General features: G+C 39.1%; 1 protein-coding gene across 7 annotated transcripts in view; it reads left to right on the top strand.

Annotated features, from left to right (window-relative positions):
- The first annotated feature begins 1,140 nt into the window (after positions 1–1,140).
- The window catches only part of PICALM (phosphatidylinositol binding clathrin assembly protein), a 68,425-nt gene continuing 43,835 nt past the window's right edge, over positions 1,141–25,730 (top strand). For 2 of the 7 annotated variants that reach the window (XM_026034941.1, XM_026034942.1), the window contains exon 1: positions 1,163–1,353. In XM_026034941.1, coding sequence (XP_025890726.1) covers positions 1,224–1,353 — 130 coding nt within the window. In that variant the 5' untranslated portion in view covers positions 1,163–1,223. Of the gene's footprint in view, positions 1,354–25,730 lie in introns of all 7 variants that reach the window. The other 5 variants (XM_026034943.1, XM_026034937.1, XM_026034938.1 and 2 more) reach the window with 5 other exon arrangements.

The raw sequence follows: 25,730 nt of genomic DNA on the forward strand, positions 1-25,730 counted from the left end.
CTGCCTAGTAGGAGGCAACTATCAACTTTACTTTTAACCTCACCATCAAACATCATATCTGGGTCACACAGGTACCAGACCTAGCAGAGGCATGTTAAGTTATCTTTTACAAACAAAAAGCATCAAGAAACTTGTTCAAAATCCCCACAAGCCAAGGACAGACCAGATGCAAGAGCCCCAAGAAGCACTGGCTGAATATGAAAATGGTGGGAGGTTGTTTGTGAGAGGTCTTAGAAAACAAAGAAATACTTCCTCTTATGTATGTTTGATTTTTTTTTTTTTTGGCAAGCTTTCAAATAATTAAAAATAAAAAAAACAAGTAAACACTGAGGAGAGACATGATCACAGCAACCATGCAGACTGTAATGCCTCACAGCCTTTGAGCAGACTTTTTCCTTTACATTTTCACTGTGTAAGGTGGCACTAAAGGAGTTTCCACAGAACTTTCCAAGTTGAGAAACACAAAAACATCCTATAGGGTGGAAGCCTTTCTTTTACGCACTTTTACAGACCATTTTAATGCTACTCAGGGGAAAACTCAAGTGGGTTCATCGATGGGTTCATCAATATTCCCATTGACCAAATCCGTGGTTTTAACGGGGAAGATGAGCACTGCGCACACATGTCACTTGGCTTTGGGACCCATTCCGATTCCCACCAGCATCCATCTCCCCTCAGACCCTCTCCTCACAAGAAGGTCTCCCCAAACTGCGCTCCCCACAGGCGCCARCAGTCGTTGCCAACCGTCGCCCCTCAACAGTCCCCAACGGCCGCCCCGCACCACGTGACACTCCCCCAYCCCCTCGGCTTGTGGCGCCAGGGAGGGAGGGGCGTCGCGTAAGGCGCGGCGGGGCGTGTCACGTGGGGGCGTGGCGGCGGTCACGTGGGGCGGGCGGCCCGGCAAGGTCCGAGGAGGAGCTCCGCGGGCGCCATTTTCCTGCGGCGCCCGGCGCGTGTCCGCTGCTGTGCTCGGGAGGGCGAGAGGAAGGCGCGGCGCGAGGGGGAGGGGACGGCGGCTGGGGGAGGGGGCGGGAGGAGCGGGAGGAGGAGGGGTCCCTGCTCGGGTGACAGGTCCGTCCCTGAGGGCGGAGCGGGGGCCGCCTGCGGCACGGCGGGGTGAGGGAGCCCGGGCGAGCTCCGTGCGCCGGCGAGTCCTCCCGGTCTCTCCCGTTGCGGCCCCCGAGGAGGCAGCGGCGCCGCGCTCGCCGCCAGCGCAGCCCGCCATGTCCGGCCAAAGCCTCACCGACCGCATCACGGCGGCGCAGCACAGCGTGACCGGCTCGGCTGTCTCGAAAACCGTCTGCAAGGCCACGACCCACGAGGTCATGGGGCCCAAGAAGAAGCACCTGGACTGTGAGTACCGCGGCGGGGAGGCGGCCCACGGGCTGAGCAGAGGGCTCGCCCGGCCTGCGCTGGGCTCCTGGCGGCTCCCGCGGCCTCCCGGGGACGCGCCGTGTCCTCCCGCTCAGGGGCAGCGCCGCTTTCAGCGTGTTTCAGCATCGGGTGCCGCACGGTCCGCTTCGGAATCACCTCGCCCTGTAGAAAGGGCCTTGTCCTGCCCTTCCCTTCACAGCGGGAAACGGGAGCTCCCGGGGGAAGGTGCGTGCCCCCATGCMTTCCTTGGGGAGGGTGCTCCACGGAGGCCAGGAGCAGGGGAATGGGCTGAGGTTTTCTTATACCTGAGCTCATCAGCCCTGTCTGCCAGGCAGCGCTTCGCTGCTCTGTACAGGAGATGCTGAAGCTTCAGGAAGCAGTAGCTGATGGGTTAGTTACTGTAATTCTCTCGAATATAGTCTGCTAGGGAAAAAAAATGCTTCTTCATTGCTCTTGTAACTCTTCCATGTGGAAGAACATGTGAAATGAGTGCCTGGGGGACTAATCTGTTTCTGTAAGTGTATTCTACTTAATCTTATTCTTTCTAGTCTGTTTCTTTCCATCAGGAAAATGGGCATAGGAGGACTTCTTTAGACCTGCAGTATCTGAGGTTAACTTCCTATATAGGCATCACCCTCTCTTCAGCATCTATTAAAAATAGATCTATGATGAGCAGGCTTTAAAAGGTCTCCTCACAGCTCTGTTCCATCCAGGTGACTATGAAGAGAATGATAAGCACTAAAGTTCATGTTACTGTGCCTTCTACTAAGCTATAAGGTCACAGAACTAAGGATACACCTGGCTTGAACACCTGATTAGCTCACATCTACTTCTTCTAGACCTTAAGGAACTTCCCACTAACCTTTTCTCACCTATGAAGAAAGGTAATGGAGGGAGAACTGTAGATAGGCTCTCTCCTTCCCTCCCACTTATATCTCGGACAAAAAGGCTAGACTCTTCTTGTGTCTCAGTTTTTTTTTTCGTTATGAATCTGTGTAAGTCAAGATAACAAGACCAGATGATAGTACTTGGACTGCATATGTCTTAGTTATTCCTTCTTTCCACCAAAACATGTCTGTCTTAAGGGCATGAGAAATTCTTGATCTGTGAGTAACTGAGAATGATGTGATTCGTTTTTAGGCAAGCCCTAGAACAGCTGCTTCAGTTTCTTCCTGATACTGCTACTTTCATTTAATCTCTTACCTGAGCACCAAATAGTAAATGATTAGCTGTGATGTTTTATGTGAGCCAAGGGTGTCAGAAGGCTGAGGAAATCTTTGGATTCTAAGTAACTTAGTTTCCTGGAGAGAGAAAGGAACTTGTCATGTGGCTTATGTATGAAATGATGGTGCTTTTGGGTTTCAAACAGCAGAAGAGATGTTTTCTGGAGAATCCTTTGGTCATACTCTGCCCCTCATTCCCCTTTTGCATTGAATACCACAAAAATACAGTTTGAGTAATAGGGTTTTTAGCATCAAACTGGTCAGGTAACTACTCTTCAGRCGCACACATGCATGCATATATGTATATTTATATATATAATATACATATATACAGGAGGTGTTCYGAACATGGTTGCTAGGGGACATACTAATTAAGACTCATAGGATACTGTTGTAGAAAGGTAAATTGAATTTACTTAGAAAACTTTCAAGTGACTGCTAGATGAGAACCATTTCTGTATTTCCCATTGTTTGTATTTAACCCCCTTCTGTATTGSAGATGGATGGGAAGTTCCAGTTCGTTTGGTTTTTATTTTCTTTTTCTCACAAAATTCATTAGTTTTACAACTGGTCACTTTGTTTTTAATTATCAGTAGAAAGAGATCTAGGATAGATCAAGTTTTGTATGTTGCCCCTAGTAAGTTGGGAGTGTCTGTCTGGTCTTGGCATCAGGAAATGATACATGCTTTCATATTTTGAAAGTTTTCTTTGTTCATACCGTTTATGGTTGTATGTTTAAAAATAAATGCTTTTTTTTTTTCCTTTAGAAGTCGTGGCTCAAGCCCCACCTCAGAGTTACTTGTACAGATCTTCCTTTTGCAAATGACTTAAACCCTCTAACTACTAGATAAGCACTAAAAAATGTCATCTCACTGTGAATGACTATTAATACACCAGTCTTTCATAGGTAATGTGCTTCTTGAATATTTTTCTAAAATATTTATGATGAACATGACACAGTTAAATATTGCTTCATTCTGAAAAGCTGTGTTCTGGACGACTGGATGAGCCAAAACTTGTAAGACTCCCCCAGAATCAAGTTTTAGACTTTCCGGTAAAAAATGTTAATGTGGTATATTGCTTACATAGATTGAAAGATCTATGGCTATCTTCTTACTGATATATATATATATATATATATATATACATATATATATATAATATATATAGACACACACATGTATATTCATGTTGTGCGAATATAGCATATTAAGCTTAAGCATCTTGAGATAATGTACGGCTGAGGTACTCAGTATGTTCAACTGATACAATTGGTGGGCATTCAGAATAAGTACTYATATACTCAAGTTTATTCCTGTTCTGATATTTCTTACTCTTGTCTTATGGAGCTCCATAAATGTTTTAGGGATCCCAATCCTGTATACCTGTATTTCTCCTTGGTGGCCCACTGCCTTAAAGACTGTAGAAGAGCATTTCTGATCTGGAATGATAACAATATAACCTACTCTAAATAGTATCCCTTCTCCTCAGTTACAAAGCTTAGTTCCTTGTTTCATTTGAGGGAGAAGGAATTGGAATTTTATACGTAGACTTGACCAGTGTTAGGCAGCATTCACCTTATTGTTTCACCTTTACATTAGGGCATATAGCTTCTCCTGTTCTGGATTTTCAGTCTTAGAGTTGGATAAGGATTCTGTTTGATAATCTGGGTGCTGCTTTTATAATCATGGTGATTTGTAATCAGTACAGTAATCATAGGTTTAATGGTCTTGAAACTGTGCAAAGCATGGTTCATGAAATTTCTCTTAGAGAAAACCTAGTTTTCCTAGGACTTTGTCCCAGTTCTCACATCTCAGAGCAACGACAGCTCTGAACTGGTTTATGGGTTTATTTGTATACTGACTTTTATGCAGCACTTCCTTTAGTGCTTGAAGTTTGTTACCTGAATTCAACACTGTATAGCGATGTGAAGAACAAGCACTTGGTGATTAAATGTACATAATGCTAGAAAACTTGCCAGATTTCACTTGTTAAGTGATTTTTTTTTTTTTTTAGGTGGATTGTGTGTAACTAATATCAGAGGAAGGGGAGGGAAAGGCAGAAGTTAAATAGATGATGACACTAGAAGTTTCAGTAGGTTAATTCAGTGGAGCTGAGTAGCATAAAAATGTTTCTGTCTGTGCATGTTGTGTAGCCCAGCTTTTAATGCTAAATACTCCTCGGGTTGGCTTTTCGAAGGAGTTCAGCATAGTAAAACCCTATTGTCTTGTGCCTAATGGAGTAGCGCTCTTTAAAGGAGAATGTGGATGGGTGGCTTGGAAGGAAGTTACAATGCTGTAATTATCCATACTTACCAGGAAATCTCTCTGTAGTTATGCTAGAGTGTAACTTCCCTCACTTCTTATTGTGAAGAAAATCAGTATTTTTAAAGAAGATAGTAAACCTGGTTGGTACTGTGTATATATTTTTAAGAAACTAGTGAAAATAAACCTAATTGCACCTGTGGTGAATTTTTGTCCTCAGTCAGCTTTTTTGTTTTGTTTATAGGCTGCTACTAGCACAAATAAAAACYCAGTTAAGCTTGCTTTATGATATTCCTGCTGGGGACAGCCTCTCCTCTTYAAAGTAAGAGGGTAAATGGAGGTTTTCTTGGAGAACTGAAACACAAAGACTTTTGGTGCTTTTCCTTGCCTCCTGAAGGAGGTTTGTAGAGAAATTGAGGAATTTAGTATTTCAAGTGCTAGTCTGGCTTTTAATATTGAAGCCAAACTAGGCTGTTTCAGTGATTCACTTAACTCCTAGCATCTCCAAATASTGCTGTGTTCTCCAATAGATACAGATTATCTTTGTTCCTTATAGCATTGCAGGAATTTTATTTTCTTTCTGTTTGACAGGTTTACCAGGTTTACCTGAAGTTCCTCTTGCTTTTTGCTTCCCAGTTCATAATTGGTTTCTAGAGGCAATCCATGGTTATATATGTACGCTTAAAACCGTTCTGTGTAGGTATATTTATTTCARATATGGATAATTGCATTATCCATGATTTTCTTTCAAAGTTTTAATCCAGTTTCCCATGATTCCTTTAGAATTTTTTGTGAGTCTATTTTTCTGAACTTTTTACTAGAATATTTTTGGAATATTCACTTGTGCCTTTTAGTGGAGTACGAGAACTATCATACTCCTCTCTAGACTGCCGGAGGGCCAATTTTCTACCACAGCTGTTCATTTACAGAAAGAATAGCCATTTAGTTCTGCAGCTGTTGTTTTATTTTCCTTAGCCTGCAGCAGTATTCTACTTCAGATGAAGTAAGAGGCAGGAACTAAGAAGGATAAGCTATAGGACACCTACAATCAGCTTACCGTGAATCTTCCTCCTGCCATTGTCTTGCATCAGCTGTAGTTATTCGGCTGTCATATAACTTTGAGCTATTGCTCTAACTATGATTTTTAATGGGTGACATCTTCTAAAAGTGAGGCTTTGTAAAGGCATTCTTTCGCAGATCAGACTGTGACCTAATGATCTATTTTGATTTTTAGTTTCTAAATTTAAGGTCAGTTTTTTGCCTGGAGATGTGAGAGTTTTAAACTGTTMTTAGTCATTTCATCTACAAAGTAACATTAGTTTGTATAATAATGCGAAAGATATAACTTATCAAACAGCTTTTTCCCTTTCTGTTTTGTGTACAGAATGCCTCATGTAAAGTATGTAAGTAGACTATATAGCAGGTGGTGCCAATGGCATGTTGGGAAAGTTCACTTACAAGATGTTGTTGACATCTTACTCTCCACAGAAAGAACTCCGTGCRTTTTCTGAAGCAGACACCGTTTCTATTCTAACGCTTAATGTTTTTAACTTTAATATTTGTATTAAGAGGCTGGTAAACTTTCTTAAACTTATCTTTCTCATTGTCTTTATTTTTTTTCCTATTTAAAAGAGTAAAAGACCATAAAGGCCTGTTAAAAGGCCATATTAGTCAGATATGTGTAGTTATGTGTAAGCCTTGCAGGAGCTGTTTCTTAAATGTTTGAGAAGCAATCAGATGTGTATTACAAATGACTTTTAAAATAAACTCTTGACATCCTGCAGTATATCAATCATTTCCAAACAGTTCTTAGTATAAATTTAAACRAATCATTTCAAGTATTTTTCTTGCTTGCTTGCTTTCTGCTTCTTTGATGCAGCAGTGCAAACTTTGCTTTGTACCAAATAACTGCTTTATATGTCCATCATGAGTCTTAACTTTTCAAAGTAATTGTAATTTGGATCTGAATGTCTTCTTGCATAGGTTTGGGTAAGAGAGAAATTTTTATTACAGACTGTATCTGCTCTGGATGCTCACATTTTGAAATGTGAACTTAACTGGTCTAAAACAAACTGGAGGTAAAAATTCTGTTACATTTGCATTTCACCTTGGCTTCCTGTTAGAAGTACGTTAATTAATGGTTAGTTCCTAAACCTGAAAACAATGTTAGCAAATTTAGAGTTAACTTGTGGTATTCAAGTCCATTAATGGCAAATCCAAGTTATGAGTAATATGTGGCAAATCAGTTACTGAGCATTGARGAATGAGGGAAATGAAGTAAAACTTTATTGCAGTATCTAACTCTCTATGAAAATGACTTTATGTAAAGCTTAACAAATATACTAAAATATCCATTTTTGACTAGAGCTCCTTGTGATATTTTGCAATATTATATGTGAACAAATTAGGTTTTTATAGTTTTGACTTGGGAAACAGAAGGTGCAAAATGACAAGATCTATAGCAAAAGTAACTTGGGGTTTCAATTCTTAGCATGGAGCTAGAGTGAACAAGCCTGAAGCGGCAGAAAAGCGGGATTAGGAATTTTGGCCGTCATCCATCTCAAAATCCTGTGGCTTTATTTGGATTCATGTCATAACCAATCAGTAGTCTATAAAATTAAAAAAAAAGTAGTTGAGTATATTTTGTACTAATTCTGAGCACTCTTGAATAATTTTCTTTCATACCTGTGATTTCTTGAAGATCTCTACACATCAACCCCTTCTTTTCCCTTTTCCACATTTTCTCTTAAAAAGACACTTCTGAAATCTTCACTTAATGTTTTTTTTATTGCTTCTCTCAAGCAGAGCTCTTGAGTTGTAACGCTCATACGTTCTTAAATGCCATMATCTAGCAGCAGTTTATTTTTTACCTATGTAGAAAGTGGTAGATTTTCACTGTTTAGAACTGCACTCTGGTATTTCATGTATTTACTCTAAATAAGGTCCTTGCAGTACCACGTAGCTTAACAATTCCACTTGCCTTTACACTGCGACAGCAACATGTGTCTGTTGTTGCTAACTTTATCAATTTTAATAGTTAATTTTATATAATCTAATGAAAAAATATTAAAGCTCAAATATAATTTTATGACACAACTTCCTCTTGGATAAAATGTATACAAATCTTCCCTCTACCCAGTATAAAGACATGTTTTAATCAAGTCAGTTGAAAAAAGTGGTAACAAAATTTATATCGTTTCTCAATTAATGTAGCTCAGAGAGGGGAAAAACAACACAACAACAACAAAAATGGTGTTGTGGTGCACAGTTCTGGAATGAATGGAAACTAAACTCATGTTTCAAACATAAGTTAATATGTTTTACTTGATAGTTTTACTGTACCTTTAACGTGGCAGTAAATCCACTTACAGAAGCTCTAATTGTCTATAACTTTTTGATTATAGTAGTACCTACCAAATTTAGAAGGATTAGTATTGTGACTATCAAGTAATGAAGTGTCTTCATGTTCTTGAGCAACTGTAGTGTGATGTAGCAGTACTTCTGTACCAGGCTCTTGTGTTTCAGGTTTGTGGTGGTTTTATTTTGATTTGATTTTATGTATTACTATTACTGCTACAAACTTCRTAAGTTCTCCTGATCCTTAGCTCTTTATGGATCCTCAGCCTGTCTTCATTTTCGATGTGAAATGTTAAAGATTGTTCCAACTATTGTGGTTAAGTCACCATACTGTGAGTAGCGGTGTAAATTGATTTGGTTTAATAATCTCTTTCTATTTGCCAGAAACCATCGGTATTCCTAAGTTAGCAAGTGTACTGTTACAACAGGCTTAACAATCCTTTATTTAAAAATCAATGTGTGGTAGGAGTATTTATCTTGTTTAGCATCTATATGGAGCAAATCTTCATTAATTTTTATATTTATACAGAGTTAGCTTAATTGAATTTGGCTTGTAAAATGGATGAAATGCCTTTCAWCCCTCTCGGAAGAGGTGTTCACATTTAGTATTCACATAATAGTGGTTATCTCAGTTTGTAAGCTTTGGATTTGTAAGCTTACAGAAATCCAGGTACTGTACTTGCGATTACACTTTTTTATTCATCATAAACTACAACTACTACTGCTTAAATCATAATATTGTAGTCAAACGACAAAATACATTTCTGAACTTGCTCTTCAGATAAACCAAGTTTCTTTATAGTAAAGAAATAAGGGATACCTAAAGATTGCTGTATAATTTTGTTTGAGTTCTCAGGTTGGCAATGTGTCGCTTTCAGTGATATAGATATACTTTAATCTCATTAACCATCTTCCATCCAAATAGTGATTTTGAATAGATTGGTTTCTATAATATTTTCTGGAGTATATCTTTTCTAAATGCAACAGCGGTTGCATCTCTCAGGAGTCCTGGCRTTTTAGTTATAGGTGTCACTATAACATTGCAGAGTTAGAGTATCAAAAATCTATTTCAAGTGGATTCTAATCATGAGAATGTAAGAAGAAGCAACAGAAACCAAATATGAACAATTTTTGCCTTGGTGGGATGTAATTATTAACTAAGGAGTGTGAAATGCACAGTAAGCTGTTGCTTTGGATTAACTCGCTGATGGAAAGGCTCAAGGTGTATAACTGAGGTGCAAAGTATTTAAAAAAAAAAAGGGGGGGGKRTTRTGCTGGGGGGGAAAATGATGGTCTGAGTATGGGCTTCTGTTTAAAGTTCTTAATAGGAAACTAGATCAAACTTTCTGATGCAGTTAAGAGTTCTTTACTACAATAGTAGCTTTTAAGTCTATTAAACGTACTTTAAAAAGTGTGTTCAAATATACTTTAATAATTGCTGTCCCTTTGAAAGTATGGAGTATGTGAAGATTGTTTTAATGCTCTAATTTTGGCATGGGAGTGGATGAAACCCAGAAAAGCTTTCCTGTTAGTTCTCAGATGCCGTGGAACACTGTGGTCCCTTGAACTTCCTGTGTTTGGAATTGCAATGTTAGGAGCTTGAAACTTGCTCGCATTACCAGGGCTCTGCGTGTGTGTTTAATGGCATTTATTTTATGAGGAGACTTTTCTTCTGAATTGGTTATCCCTAAATAGACTAGACCAGATCTGATGAGATGTTTTCTTCCTTTTTTTAAACGCTGTTAATGAGGAGCAATTGTAGACAGGAATATGTTGAGCCCCTGGGGATGCAATGAGACTGACACAAGATACTGTACTGTAACGCTTACTTCTGCTTTGGTCTTTTGTTTACTGTAGAAGATCTTTGTGACAGAAACTTGTCTCAGTGCACAGCAAATACTGAAATTCCAGTCTGGAGACCATGTGATGTGGAGATCTTGTTGTTTACAGCTTCAGTTACTCATCTAGTTTCAGTCTGAAGGGGCTTAGCTCTCCATATTTGCTCCTGTAGAACTCTGTGGAACTTAATAACAACATCATCACTAAAGAAAAGCTTATGAAAGACCTCTTAAATTGGGGGATGAGGGGAAGAACTTGCTTGGATTTGTGCAACTCAAGCAGACCAGAGTTATAACAGGGTGGGTTTCTCTTTGTAAAGCACTTGCACACGAAGCTTTATTGATTTAAAAGTGAAACCTCATTTTAATCCTCCGTGTTTATGAAGACCACTGCACTTCCGCCCTTGCTTAAATCACAATATATCCAAACTCTAATTCTAAAACAACTTTGCCATGAGCTGGGTGGGAAGGGTGGCTTTAAGCATTTAACTGTTGTGCCCTTGCTAAAAGGGAGTGTTTAAATGCCCAATAAAAATCCACTCAGATGAGCCAGGATAAGTTTTGTTTGCTCAGGGAGCTCAAAATATCTCATGGGAAATGTTAGACTAAATTGAAGAGGGAAGTAAAGGCTAAAATAGGCAGGCATTTTCCACATTTCTATTTATAGCTTGGAGAATTTTAGCTGTTCCCTTATTGCCTGCCTTTCTCCATGGGAGAGCTGTGCACTTGCAGTACAAGAGTGTCAGCTTAAACATTTTGTGAAGATACCTGTGTTTTGATGGGCTAGAACTGATTGTTTCTCCTCTTTGATCTTCTCTATTTTATCCAGTTTGTTAACCATTCATGTCAAAAACTGATCCTATCTTTGACCAAAGGGAGGATACGAACAGTGGTGTCAATGAGGAAACATCAGAGTTCACCTTCAAGTGCAAAATGTGGARTAGGTGCTATGAAGTTGGTGGGACTTGTGTCAAAATGTCTGCAAGAAGCTCCTGAGATCTGAGTGTCTTTGAATTTTAGCTGATAAAAAATAAATGAGTACTTTACAAAGCAGTGACACGTTGTTACCAAAACAGGAAAGTAGTGTAAGTTGCAGAATATCTTAGTAGAAAAGAAACGACTTGATGTTTGGTGTTGGGCTTCTTCCTCTTATCCCTGMTGGGAATATGAAACGTCAGCCCCTCTTAGGAATAAACAAAGTCAAATATAAATGGCTGGTGTGTAGGTGGGGTTTCACATGAGGAAATTGCTTGTGGTATTAAGGGGAGAGAGCAAGGAATGGAGGGAGAACAATTTATTTCATAAGCTGCTATCTTGAATTCATTTTTAACTTGGTTACTCTCTTAACCTTTGTGCTGCATCACACATGTGGCTACTTTCCTTTCAGTTTTTCAGCCCTGAGAAACAAAGTCACAGATGGAACAGGCTGCTCAGGGAGGTTGTGGGGTCTTCTACTCTGGGGATCTTCCAGTCCCGCCTGGCTACCATTCTGTGTCCCGTGTTCTAGGTGTCCCTGTTTGAGGGATACCTAGAGTTGGACTACRTGATCCCTAGAGATCCTTTCCACTCTCAGCCATTCTGTGATATTCCATAAAACTGCGTACTCAGAGTGTTTGGTGGAACACCAGGGAGTAAAAGCAGCCTGTTTGTTCTCCATAGTGCTACTTCAACCTGTGTAAACCTGTGCTATCTTGTGTGACTTCCTGCCCATCACTTTGTAGGGAAAGGATGGTGTTCAATTTTCATTAAATAGTAAATATTTGAAGTTTGTTTGTCTCCTTGTTTCACATGCAAATGAAGTAGTCTGCCACGGCGTTTTTCTTTTTAACAAAAAGATTGTGGTAGGCTAGGCAAACAATTTAAATTGCTTTCCTCCTTGGTCTGTCAGCAGAGATTTGGTAATGAAAACTTTGCAGCAAGTTCTGAACAAGTGTTTTTATTCCTCCTACACAAACCTGCATTGTAAGTGGAGAGAGATTCTCATGGTAAAATCTTGAGGAGTCTGCAGGATTTTTCTTTTCCTATTATTTATTAACAATGCAATAAATCAGCAAACATTTTTTTTTTCTGACCTTACCTTATTTTCCTCCTGTTTTACCTTTTTCCACTTTTTCTATTCAGCTAATTCTGCCATGGCTTACAAGCTCTTAACTGAAGAACTGTAGTTTTCATTTCAATAGTCAGATTGAGATCTGGTGTACTAATCATGTTGGTTTACAATATAGCTTTATTTCTTTGGGTGCTGCGTGCACAGATTTCACTTTTTTCCTCTCAAATATCAAACTAAGCTTAAATTTTACTACTACATGTGGGTATACAAAAAACAAGCCTTTCTGTCTGCAGAACAATTCTGTTTACATGGTTGTATTTGTGGCATAAAGCATGTTACTACTCCTGTGATGTCTTTTCTGGATAGATGATCTTCAGAAGTGTGTGGTCTTGGTTGATAGAATTTTTGATAAAACCCTTTAAAGATAGAGGAAAAGCTGCTCCTGAGGCACTAGGTCTTTTGGTTGTACATGTATAAGAACTTAGTGTCTCCTGAATGAGAAGTTAACTTGCCATCTATAAAGCATGGTACTCCTTTCAAGTTGTTGCTGTTAGACTAATATCGCTTATTGCATTTTTTTATTCCGAAATTCTGCATTGTCAAAAGGATCCAGYATAAACGCTAGTCTACTGTTAAAATCTTTTGAGAATATAGCTTATTGTGTACACCAAACTAGCATAAATTCTTTACAAAACAAGACATATTCCTACATAATCATGGGTTCTTGATCTTCATATTTTTTTAATGCCAGTAATTAACCAGGGAAAACCCCTTTTTCGCAGGTGAAGTCGTATAGGGTAGACTTGCCAAGAAATGTGTCCTACCATGCATTTGAATATTTTTACAATTGCAAGGTGCAATTGTAATGACACGGAATTTATTTTGCTGTGTAATTTCCAGTTTGCCGAGGCCATCGGTGTGGGACTGCTCCGTGTGCTGCAGGCGCTGAAGAGCCCGGGAGGTTGTGCATGAGGAGCCGTGTTCCAGCACGAATGCTCTCTAGAAAATGAGCAACCTTTGATGTGAAAAGGTCACAGTCTGACCAATACACTGTGCTGTAGGGAGGTGGTTGTGTGTCTTTCATCTGTAGTTTCCTTTAGAATGTTTGGAGACAGGCTAATACAGTGACATGTCTCCTTTTGCTTAAGTATGCCCTTTTTTTGCAACTCTGAAGAGTTCAGATGAAAAACACTGTACTTGTTCTCAATTGCATCATATCTAGAAGCAAATGGAAATTAAAAGTCCTATTTTAACATGGGAAGAGACTAACAGATGTCCCAAACAGCTTCCCTGGTATGAATACGACTTTAGAGCTAGAGGTGTAGGGCAAGTCCTGTAGTAGGAAAACATCAGGTCAGATGGCCTTGGTTGTTTCTTATCTTCATTTTATCTATTCAACTAAAAGATGCAGCCCTGCTGTTCAAGAGGAAGACTTTGTAGCTTGAAAAGCTATTCAATGAGACAACATGGGAGAAAATCAGACTAGCGTTCACATGATAAATGGTGTGTTTTTCTGTGAATCTTTTAGAAATATGATTTAGACTTTAAACATTCAGAAATCACTTTCTGAACTGTGAGAAGACTTKGTATATGCAGAAAGTGCAAGCATTTGAATTTTGAAACTATACTAGAGGTATTTACTGGCAAAATACCCTACACCCTACACATTGTGGCGCATGTTTTCTTTTCCTTTTTCTGTAGTGCAGAATTAAAGAAACTCTCATGTTGCAAGGTGGTACAGGAGGTACTTTGGCCTCACTCGGATAATGTTTGCTAAGGATTTAGCATATGTGAATCCCATGTGGAAGACTAGGTGGACTGTAGGACTCCTAGTGTTGAAGAAAGTCCATTTAACTTTATCCCCAATAGTGGCATCAACAGTTGTGGAACATAGTGCCACAATTTGAGGCCAGCATTTAGGAGATCAGGTACTGAAATAAAAGTTATATTAAAAACCTTCTTCCCTACAATGACAGAGTTGTGCTCAAGGGGAGGATTTTATTGTTCTGCAGTGTCTGCTGCTGACAAAAGGGTTTCTCTGTTCCAGTAAGTAGGTTGTGCKATGGTCGTGTTATTGTGTCTACCCACACTTTATCATGTAGGATACTTAAATATTTTATGTTAGTAYTGAATGAGATGACTGTCATACAGAATCAAAACCTGCCCGATCAGAATAGCTCTCCTGATACCTGTCCTAATGTGTTCCCAAAGAGCCTGGTTTGTGCAGAGCCCACATAGTATCTATTTGCTTTCCAGCTCTTCAGAGCTTAGGTATATGTACGCCCAAATGTTTGCACAAATATTGTGCTCTGAAAGTGTTGACTTAATCTTGAGCAAATAACTGTTCAAAGTTTCACTTTTCACAGCGCTTTCTCTTGGACAGCAGCTTGGGAACRCTAAGAAAGAATTTCTTCCCCCCTCAGTTTAAATAACATCATTGGGTTAAATACTCAGTTTGAATGCACTGCATGTGCAAGAACAGTCAGGCTGGCTTTCAGATGCAGACATTTTTCATCTTGTAGCTGAGAATAACCTTTACAGTATGATTCATAGGTTCATTATTAAGCATGTGTGTAAAGATGGGATGAAAGGTCCAAGTTTACAGATTTTTTCAATAGGAATAATATTCAGGTAGGAGGATGGGACAGTGCATATAATTGTGCRTCTTAGTGATCAGGATCACATATGATCATAGGTCTTCCCGACATACCTCAGATATAAATGTTTCTTTCTATATTGGAAACTAAGGATGAATGTGGCATTTTCTCTTTAGAATTTCATCAAGCTATTATACGTCTTCAGAATTGTGACTATTGGCTTCATATAGTTTGGGTGTGCAGGGACAACAATATTACCACCCTTTGAAGGATTATATGATTCAAAGTCAGATTTTTTCATCCTGAAATGATTGTAGTGAGCCACGAATCCTCTGTTTTAGACAGAGCTAACTCCAGTCATATGAATATTACTTGGGAATCATTGTTTCCATATTCATGCCCATTATAGCTGTGGTGACAAACTCCTTTTTCTGTGTGTGTGAATTTTTAGCTGTATTCATTGAGCGTGACTTCACTACACATAAAATCTTSAGTAAATTTTTATTAAAAACTGTCTGCGTGATAGGTTTGTAATAAAGCAGTGTATTTTCATACCAAAAAGAGCTTCTAAGTCATTCTGTAAATCGGCATCTTAGTAAAATTGTGCTGAAAACACAATACTGGCAAAAATCCTTGGGAAGTATGGATCATTCTGTCAAACCAGTTATTTTCCAGAAATATGTGGAATCACTAATGGATATTCATTTTAGAAGGGTTTTTTTTTTTTTAACCAGTAAGGTTTATCCACTGTAGAGTTCCGTACCCTTTACTTTTGGATGCATTTGTGAAGTTACCTTAGGAAYAAGTTTGGAAACATGCCTTTATTTTTATTTTGGAGGAGAAGAAAAACTAAAATGACTCGGACATTAACAGACTTTTTTGATTTAAGTTTAACAACAGAGCTGATCGTGACCAGATATTTATTAGAAATATTCTTTACGAGAGGAAAAGAATGTGGTTTTTTATATGTAATAATGCTAAGGAATATTCATTTTAGATTATTTCAAATTGGCAGGACCTAATAAACATCTGAAATGAAATTTMTGATGCTAGCTCAATCTCATAAATCTTTGGCAGTTCTTTAAGAAAATCAACCTACTGCAAAATTACATGGGAAGAAGTTGGAGGCAGAGGAGAGGGCTTGGAAAATTAAATCTTCAAAAGATAACTTATTATATTGATTAAAAATTTAAAATAATCCTGTGTAAGAATCCTACATAAATTRTTCTCCCCGGTTCCTGCCTGTCCTGATTCTTACGAGTAACAGACATTTAGGCACTTATTTTGCATGACATTTTGAGAAGTAGACCAGCACAGAGGAAAAGCTTCATTAACTGCAAAGATTTACAGTCAAATTGGAAGATACCTTGAGTGGCAAAGACAGTCTTCACTTCTGCATTTGATTATCTCCTGATGATTTTTTTCCCAGTTGTTCCACCCTTCTGTGAGCTGTTTTGGTTATGTAAGACCATGGAAAAAGTATTGGATTGGTTTTCCTCTTTGCTAATGAATTTCTATGGTTCAGAGCTGGCATAAGGTCAGCAGTGGAAGTGGGTGGGTTAGACGAGGATTAGACTGAGACTGCTCTGTTTTGTGGCCCTGTTGCCTGTGTGAAGTTGCATCTGAACAGGCAGGGAAATGGCAGAACTCAGGTCCTGTCCAAACTTCCTTGATTTGTCTGTTTGGATAGTGGCTGAGTTGTGATAGATCTGGCCCTAGATTAGCAGAATCTGTGAAAATAAAGYAGCATTTAAAGCAATAGAAAGTGGAGATAGTATGGGAGTAAGGGGGGGTAAGATTTACTTGCTCCAAATTACTTTAGTGTTCACTGCTTTACACCATATTACTTGAGGGAGTAAGAGGAGATCATTTTAAGCTGTAGCTTGTATGAAAAAGGGGAGATAAAATCATAAATCTGATCAAAAGTAGTTGTGCCTGGTATCATAAGCGGATGGCTCTGTATGAAGCCTGTTCCTCAGTTGGATACAGACATCAACAACCGATTGGTTTAGTCAAAGCTCAGCAGTTTAGAATCAGAGTTTAGAAAACCTCACTGGTCTCATTGGGCCAGGTTCAAGCAGGAGGCTGGAGTAGCTGATCTTGAGAGTATCTGTCCACTCTGAATTATTCTATAATCCTGTGATCCTAAGGATGTAGATTTTTTTCCACCATTGTGCTGTAATATTTTGCCACTTCAAGTTAATTTGCTGGTTAAGCTTGAAAGGATGCCAGTAAGCTTTCTTGTTTGAAAGCATAACGTGATGTTTTCTGGATGAATGGAACTGTTTAAGTTGATTTTTTTTCTCCTCTCAAGAAGAAAAGTATCTGATTAGACTAGCAGATAAGCAGAATGATGGTTGGATAGTAGTGTAAATATATGCAGTTTCTAAACTGTTGCAGCTTGTCTCTTTGCCATACTGGCATGCTTACTTTTGTGTAACTGTGTCTGTAACCATTTCTGGGGAAATGAGGCAAGCATGATTGAAATTAGAGAATTATGAAATATGGTTGAAACTATTGAGACAAAATTTAGYTGTATTTTGATGTGAGCCTCGATAGTGTGATGACGATGCTCGTCAAGTTTAAAGGCAGAAATGGATACGGAAAACTGCTCAATTGCTTTTTAGGAAATTTTAAACATAATAGCTTAGTTGACATTTAAAATCGGGGAGAATGTTGAATAATCRTTATAAATGTTGGATCGGATTGGTAAATTGATGGGAATTAAGAGGAACCATTTAAAAAAGCCAAGTTTTGTTGATGCAACTTACTGTTTTGTGAACTATCCTTCATTTATTTTAAAATTTATTTTTATTTAATGTCAGTGATGCCTTTGGCAAATATTGTTTAAAACCAGTGTTATTCAGAGAAGAGCTTGTTGTAGTAACTGTTCGTCAAAACCCATTTCTACTCTAGGTTTGGACTAGGATTAAGTTTGTGCAAACTCGTGGTTTTGACAGATCTTAACCATAAGCAGTACAGGTTAGTTGCAGTTGCCATAGGAGCGCATCTATAAGTTAAGAGTTACCTGAGGCAATAACACTGAGATCATGGTGTTGTTGGTGCAGCCTCAAAATGGTTTCTAAGGATTGCAGCTGGAAAATGGTACAGTTCATAGGTAAGAGAAGGACCGTGTTAATCATCCTACTATCAGAAGACAAGACACAACTTGACAAAAATGAAAATATAAATTGTTGGCAGTAAAACAAGTTACTGTATGTTGTATTAAAGATTTTTTTTGCCTTTTTATCCTCCTTATCTAAGTAAGATAATCACATTCCTTGTTAAATACAGAGCCCTGARCAGAGAGGGTCTTCTCAAATTTCTTTACCTCCTCCACAAACAGTTTCCTGGGTTAGTGTAACTAGCTCTTGGACAACATTATATGCGGAGGAAGACTTGTTATTTTTTTTTCTATTTATGATGAATATATATTCTAGGTTTCCATGCCCTCTTTTTGAGAGGACTTGGCTGAAGCTACTGGGAAGTCCGCTGTAGCAAACTCCCTCTTATAAATCAGTTTGGTGCAAGTAGATTTGGTGAGAATAGACACAAAACTAATTTGGAAACAAATATGGTTTGCCACAGATTTTGTCTTAAACAGCTACTATAGGTATTTCTTGATAACTGCAAAATTAAGTATTTGCTCAGTTGCAGCATGCATATTGGTTATATAACATCCTTCTGGAAAATAAAATGYCATTTACTGTTTCAGACTGAAATATTTATCATCATTTTCTTTTCCTCTCTAGATCCCTTAAGTATGCCATTCAGGGCTGCTTTGTTTTGGCACTGACTTTGCTGGCAAATGCAGTTACCAAAGGTATCTCTTTGAGGAGGAAATCATCTCAAAAACTGTATCTTGCGTGCTTGATCTAATTYGGATTCATAACTACTTTTGTTATTGTATTTAGACAACTTTGATTCTCTAATGAAATTAATTATTTACATATGGAAACTTTTSTAGTCCTTTTTGTCATATATCAAGAAAAATGCCTTCTACAAAAGACTTGGGAAATTGTTTGGAAATAATCGTGGATGAGTGTGTGTGTATATACACATACATACACACACTTGCACTGTAAGATATCTGTGATGTGAATTGGAATGCATAGGACAAGATCTTAAGGTAGTAGAGTTTACACTCTGGAAAATAGATTTTAACTCTAGATTTAAAAATCTATACTAGGTCTTAAATGCCTAGTTCTGCATCTTTTACTGTTTGAAGACTTCTGGCTTCCTGTGGTGCTTTTCTAAATGACTGGAAACCTGTCATGGCACAAATAAATCGCTCAGTGTTTGAACATTGAGAATTATCCATGTCAAGTGTTCTGTAAATGTTTGCAAAGGATTTTGCTAGAATTTATAATTTTTTATTAGAAAAGTAAATACCTGTGAAGTCATTGCTATTTAAGCTATTCATTTTGATCTATGTCTTCAGAAAAAAGTCAACTGCATAAAATTAAACTCTTAAGAAATATCTAGTTGCATGTTGCCTTCATAAAGGGGTTGTCATGGTCCAACGAATTGTCAACAGGCAGTTGAAAGCCCACATAGTTGAAAGCTCTGTGCTGGACATATGACATCAAAGGGCTATTTGGACTTGCCTGCTATGCAAGGCAGCAAGATGATCCCTTACCGACGTTAGAAGAAATCTGCTTTTTTAAGAGATCTACTAAAAGATTATAAATAGGAGGGGAAATAACTCTTTYAGGAAGGTTAGGTTAAGATTAGATTACTCTAAAAATAATTTTATGTTTAAATGCATATAAATCAGGTTAAAAAGAAAAGCTTAGATCCGGAAATAAAAATTTGAGCTTGAAAAACCTTGCTGCTATTGAGATGTGTACATAAATTCAATTTCTTTGTCATTCAAACCTTGCTGTCAAAAGTTATGTGAACTTTTTTTCTTCATTAGCATTTATTTTCATTATTGCTGACTCTTTAAACATCCTTCTAGATTGGAAAGGGGTGGCAGATAGGAATGTCTTGCCAATTTAAATATTCCTGGGACAGGAATATTTAAAATCAATTAGAGATTATGGATTATGTCAGATGTGCACTTTATTTTGAGGGTCTTTTAGATCAAGCCTGTAATATTTGTTGAGAACTAGTAGAAGCAAATTAACCTTTGCAGCACCACTAGTGCATACTTATTAKACATACTGTATTCTTAACATACACAAAAACAGGAATTTTTGTTTCCTAGTGGCATACTTCCTAACGACATAAATCTGATCAGTCCTGATTATTATAAAAAGAGAAATTTGACAGAATTAGCTGCTGCCACTCGTTATGTCATCATGTGGGAAAGTTTCTGGTGTTTCCTTTTCAAATTGCAACCCGTATTTTCCAGGCCTTGGTAGTGCCCTACCTGTAAAACTCTATTGTAGTCTCGGTATAAAACWTTTTATAGAATCATAGAATGCYKAAGGTTGGAAGRGACCTCAGAGGTCATCKAGTCCAACCCTCCTGCTCACGCAGGGTCGCCTAGAGCACATGGCACAGGGCTGCATCCAAGTGGGTTTTAAAGATCTCCAAAGAAGGAGACTCCACAGCTTATTCCAGGGCTCTGTCACCCTCACAGTCAAGAAGTGTTTTCTTAAGTTCCTGTGCAACTTTTGGTGTCTCACTTTGTGGCTCTTTCCTCTAGTCCTATCTCTGGCCACCACTGAAAAGAGACCGCCCCCTCCTCCTCACTGCCTTCCTTGAGATATTTATAGACACTGATCAGGTCCCCCCTCAGCCTTCTCTTCTCCAGGCTGAACAGGCCCAGCTCTCTCAGCCTTTGCTCACAGGGCAGATGTTCCAGGCCCCTATCATCCTCGTAGCCCTGCGCTGGCCTCTCTCCAGCAGCTCCACATCCCTCTTGTCCTGGGGAGCCCAGAACTGGACGCAGTACTCCAGGTGTGGCCTCACCAGGGCTGAGTAGAGTGGGATGATCACTTCCCTCGACCTGCTGGAGACGCTCTTCTTAATGCACCCCAGGATCCCAGTGGCCGCCTTGGCCACCAGGGCACACTGCTGCCTCATTGTCATCTTGTCATCCACCATGACACCCAGGTCCCTCCCTGCGGGGCTGCTCTCCAGCAGGTCCACGCCTAATCTGTACTGGTGTCCAGGGTTATTCCTCCCCAAGTGCAGGACCCTGCACTTGCCCCTGTTGAACTTCATGAGATTTCTCACTGCCCAGTTGTCCACTCTGTCCAGGTCCCTCTGGATGGCAGCACAGTCCTCAGGGCTATCAGCTGCTCCTCCCAGTTTGGTATCATCAGCAAAGGGAGCTGAGGGAGCTCTCCAGCCCTTCATCCAGGTCGTTAATGAATAAGTTGAACAGGACCGGACCAAGGACCGACCCCTGGGGGGCACAGCTAACTACAGGTCTCCAACTAGACTTCGTGCCACTGACTACCACTCTCTGCACCCTGCCATCGAGCCAATTCCTAATCCACCTCCTCGTCCACTCATCTGTCCCACACCTTCGGAGCTTGCCCAGGAGGATGCTGTGAGGGATGGTGTCAAAAGCCTTGCTGAAGTCCAGATAGATGACATCCACCGCTCTGCCCTCATCTATCCAGCTAGTCACTCCTTCATAGAAGGCGATCAGGTTAGTCAAGCAGGATTTCCCCTTGGTGAATCCATGCTGGCTACTCCTGAGCACCTTCTTCTCCTCCACATGTCAGGAGACAGCAGCCAGGATGAGCTATTCCAAATGATTTCAATCTCATTTGAGCTCTAACCAAATAAGGGAATGTTTTGCATTCYTTGCTTTGTTCCAGTCCTCAAATATTCATATATTTCAAGAAATTTCAACATCGAAAATGCGACTCTGTCACACTGGACTGTGTTATGACTTGGAAGTGAGAAGATATTAATTAAAACTTCTCTATAAAACTGTCTATATTTTATAATGCTATGTGTGCTCTCCTATCTCACCTGTTAAGCATTGAGACACACAATTTTTTTCCCATTGTATGTGATTTTTTTCAATAGGATGATGCAATTGGATGATGAAATGCTAATATCTTGGGTTTGAATGCTCTCTCATGGAAATATTTTTTCCAGTACAGGAAAAAGTTATTCATACTGGATTGTTAGACCGTTGATTCAAGAGCTTAACTAAAATCCATTCATGGAGTCCTAGGTGAGAGGCAGAAAGGTTGATTGAACAGGTACTTTTGAGTGAACAGGTACTTTTGAGTAGAACTATTTTATGTATAGACATTGCTATATGTTCTGCTGTTAATGATTAGCCACAGACCTTTCTTCATGCCCYTGGAATGTAAGACATTGGTGTGTTATCTGTTTGGTTTGAAAGCTAACCTATGAGTTTAAATACAGTGTATTCTACTGARCTACTCTATAGGGATGTGATTTCATAAGAATATTTACCAGACTCRTCCAAGAAATGTTTTACACTTTATGCATATGATTAAAAATAAAATAAAAAAGTTGTGTTTTGGTTTCAGATGTAAATATACAAATAAACTTGATCTGACATGTATGTGATAGTTTTGGATCCATCAGTATGCATTTAATTCTAATAATTCTTGGTTTTCTTGGCTCCGTTAAAAGGATGTGTTAAGGCAAATGAGAACTTCCTGGTAACTTCATAGTTTGGATAATTTCACTTTTTGTGCTCCCAGCATAAATACTTGGATTCTAACTATTTTGGGGGGAGAAAAAAAAGGACATTAATTTTTTGTTGAAAGTCTTAAATAACAAAGACAAGTGTGGGGTCCTGCACGTGGAAAGCAGTAACCCCGGGCACCAGTATGGGCTGGGAAATGATCTGCTGGAGAGCAACTCTGCAGAGAAGGACTTGGGAGTTGTAGTGGACAACAAGTTGAATAGGAAAGCCAAGAAGGCCAGTGGGCTCCTGGCCTGTGTGAGGAGTGTTGTCAGCAGGTCAAGGGAGGGGATCYTGCCTCTTACTCAAGCCTGGTGAGGCTACACCTGGAGTACTTTATCCGTGCTGGGCTCCCCAGAGGAACATGGAACTACCTGAGAGAGCCAAGCAGAAGGCTGCAGAGGGAGTGGAGCATCTCGCCTGTGTGGAGAGGCTGAGAGAGCYGAGTCTGTTTGGCCTAGAGAAGCCTGAGAGGGAATCTTATCAATGCATATAAATATTTTTAGGAAGGAGGTCAAGAGGATCAGGCCAGACTCYTCAGTGTTGGCCAGTGATAGGACAAGAGGCAATAGGTACAAACTGAAGCATGGAAGTTCCGCTTGAATTTCAGGAAAAACTTCTTAACTGTGAGTGACCGAGCCCTGGAGCAGCCTACACAGAGAGGACCTGGAGTCTCCTCTGGAGATAATCAAAACCCACCTGGATGCCACCCTGTGCAGTRTGCTCTGGGTAGCCCTGCAGGTGCAGAGAGATTGGACTAGATCATCTCCAAAAGTACYGTTCAGCTTCAGTGATTCTTTGATTAACTTAAGAAATGGGCCTGCACAAAAATATATTTTTTTTTGATTTTTCAATTTGGTAGTTGAAAASTTTTACCTTATTTCATTTCTCATAGTGTTTTCATTATCAGGGCATTGATGTTGTTTGAAACAAAAGCCATATAGACTCTATAGCGACAGTATAGTYTGGAATGAACCTTAAGCTATAATAATACCTTGTGGTATAACAAAGATATCTAATGTGCACATCTGTCTAAAGGTCATAGAAAAAAGAAATCATCTGTTTGCTTAATTAAAGTGCATTATTAATAAAGAGAATATGTATATACACACATATAAATACTTATGTGTAAGACCTGTTATTTGGCAGACCTGTGCAAGTGTGTGCTTGTTTAAGATCACAGAATAAATAGGAGCAAATCTATGAGATTATTATTGGACTTGAAGCTAAGTATGTGCATATTCTGAATATTTATACAAGCTCAAGCTGTTAATGTGAGGTACTTGATTAATCAACACTAGAATGTCTTTTACAAGTGTGTTTTGCATGTTGACTTCTCTGTTGGTTTGGGAGAGATGAAGTGTTTATATAATGTGCTGAAGCTGCGCTTGGGTGTCTTTGATCATGCCTTGTATTTTGGTAGGTGTTCATTTCTGAATTTGAATTATGCATTAAGGCAAATTTTGCCCCTTGCTATTTCAGTGTCCATTTCCACATGAAACTTGTAGTAAGCTGCAGCGCCACATTTATGACAACCSTTTTTTGTGGCAGTGGGCGGCTGTAAAACACAGGTCGAGATCCCTGAGAAGCTGCATGAGGGTAGCAGGAGCAGTGAGACGTTGCAGCAATGAAACCTCCAACAAGGTGATGAAAAAAATGGAGTTTGGATTCRGTGAGATGTAGATATTTTAAAAAATAGGCACTTTACTTTTGAACAAAGTAGTTGAGTAGTTTCAGGCTTATTTTTGTTTGGTATTTGGCCAGTATTTACTATATGCAGAGTTGAAATATTTTTCCCTGTATCTGAGTTTGTATGCAAATGTAGAATTACTAAACTGGGGTGTCTTTTACCTTACTCTCCTCTTTTGCTTTTTATTTTATTTATGCTGAAGAATGGGATATGTTTCAATCCTGACACTAAGTTTGTGTATTGATGTTGACTGATCAGTGTTGCACTTCTGTGTTTGCTGGGTGGGTGTCTGTCATTGTAAAGTGTTAGTTAGTGTCTGTCATTGTAAAGGTACTCTTCTGTCAGCATGTGAGGGAAGATAACCTATTATTTGTTCATTTTGAGTAACATCTTCRCTATAATAAAAACCGAAAAAACAACAGTTATCCCACTGGGAATCTGTCACAGTTGTGTGACCTAATTTGGAATACTCAGAGGTTCGGGGTACTTTCTGGCCTGCAAGAACTTGGAAATAGTTTCAGGTTGATACTTATGAACAGAAGTGTCRTTCCCAATGAAAGGTTTAGCTCAACTGCTGGGAATAATCAGATACTGTATGTACATGAAATACAAAACTCTGGCTTATGTTCCGTTTATTTGTCCAAGTGCCGCAAATGGTATAAGCCAAAAGATTTGCTTTTAAATATATTACTATAAACATATTTTCAGTCCAGACTCATTTATGARAATTAATAGAGGTAAGATCTGCAAGGAAACTTTTATTAAAGCTTCCTTGTTTCTTTCTTGTGCTTCTTTGGGAAGCAAACAGTAGTTTTTCACACCCTTGTTTTACAAGACCACTTARGGCAGAGTGAGGGTCTGCTGGAGGGATGAGGCCACAGATCTCTGTTGAGAGCGCACGTGTTCTTCACACATCACAGAATGGTTGAGGTTGGAAGGGACCTCTAGAGAACATCTAGTCCAACCCCCYTGCTGCAGCAGGGACATCTAGAGCACAGGGTGGCATCCAGGTGTATGTTCACACTGGTGGCTCATGTCACGTAGCCTCCTGCCTTGGGTTTGTTGGAGCCCAAGAAGTTGTGTGTCACTTACCATGGACTGGCTGATGCAGTTACACACTTCAGCATCCTAGCTTGGTAGTAGCTGCTCTGTGTGGATCTWGCATCCTCATCTCTTTGATGTGAATTCTACTTTTACTGTGCTTTTCCTCTTCATATTTCTCAAATCTAATGACTGCTGTTTGTATAATATTTTAGGAAATCAATGAATCTTGTAGAGTTTGTTCTAGTAGTGCAGAAATCTCGATTGTGAGTGCATAGGCTTTTGCCTTTTTTTTCCTCTCCACCTTAGAATAGCACAATACTTAAAAATTTGTGCTGCTTTAACAGATTTTTATGATTTCTCTGGTATAGATGCAATTACATGCATTTTTTTTTAAGTTTATAACACTACCATTACTCTTTGTTGTTATCTTTGCTTTTACTTTTTCATCAATATAAATTGTAACTGCTGCATGGAAGTATTATTCAGTATCTTCTATTAAAAAAACAGAACTATTTTCTAAGAAAATCATGTGATTTTGAAACCTCTGCTGAAACTTAATGCCCCATTTAGTGTGGTTAGCCAAAATCAAATTCTTCAAAATCTGTGTCTTCTAAACCTCTTAAGTTCTAAGGCTTTGAAATATTAAAAAAAAAAAAAAAAAAA

Source organism: Nothoprocta perdicaria, unplaced genomic scaffold (genome assembly GCF_003342845.1).
Source record: "Nothoprocta perdicaria isolate Ctin4 unplaced genomic scaffold, notPer1 scaffold_152, whole genome shotgun sequence".
Taxonomy (NCBI): Eukaryota; Metazoa; Chordata; class Aves; order Tinamiformes; family Tinamidae; genus Nothoprocta; species Nothoprocta perdicaria.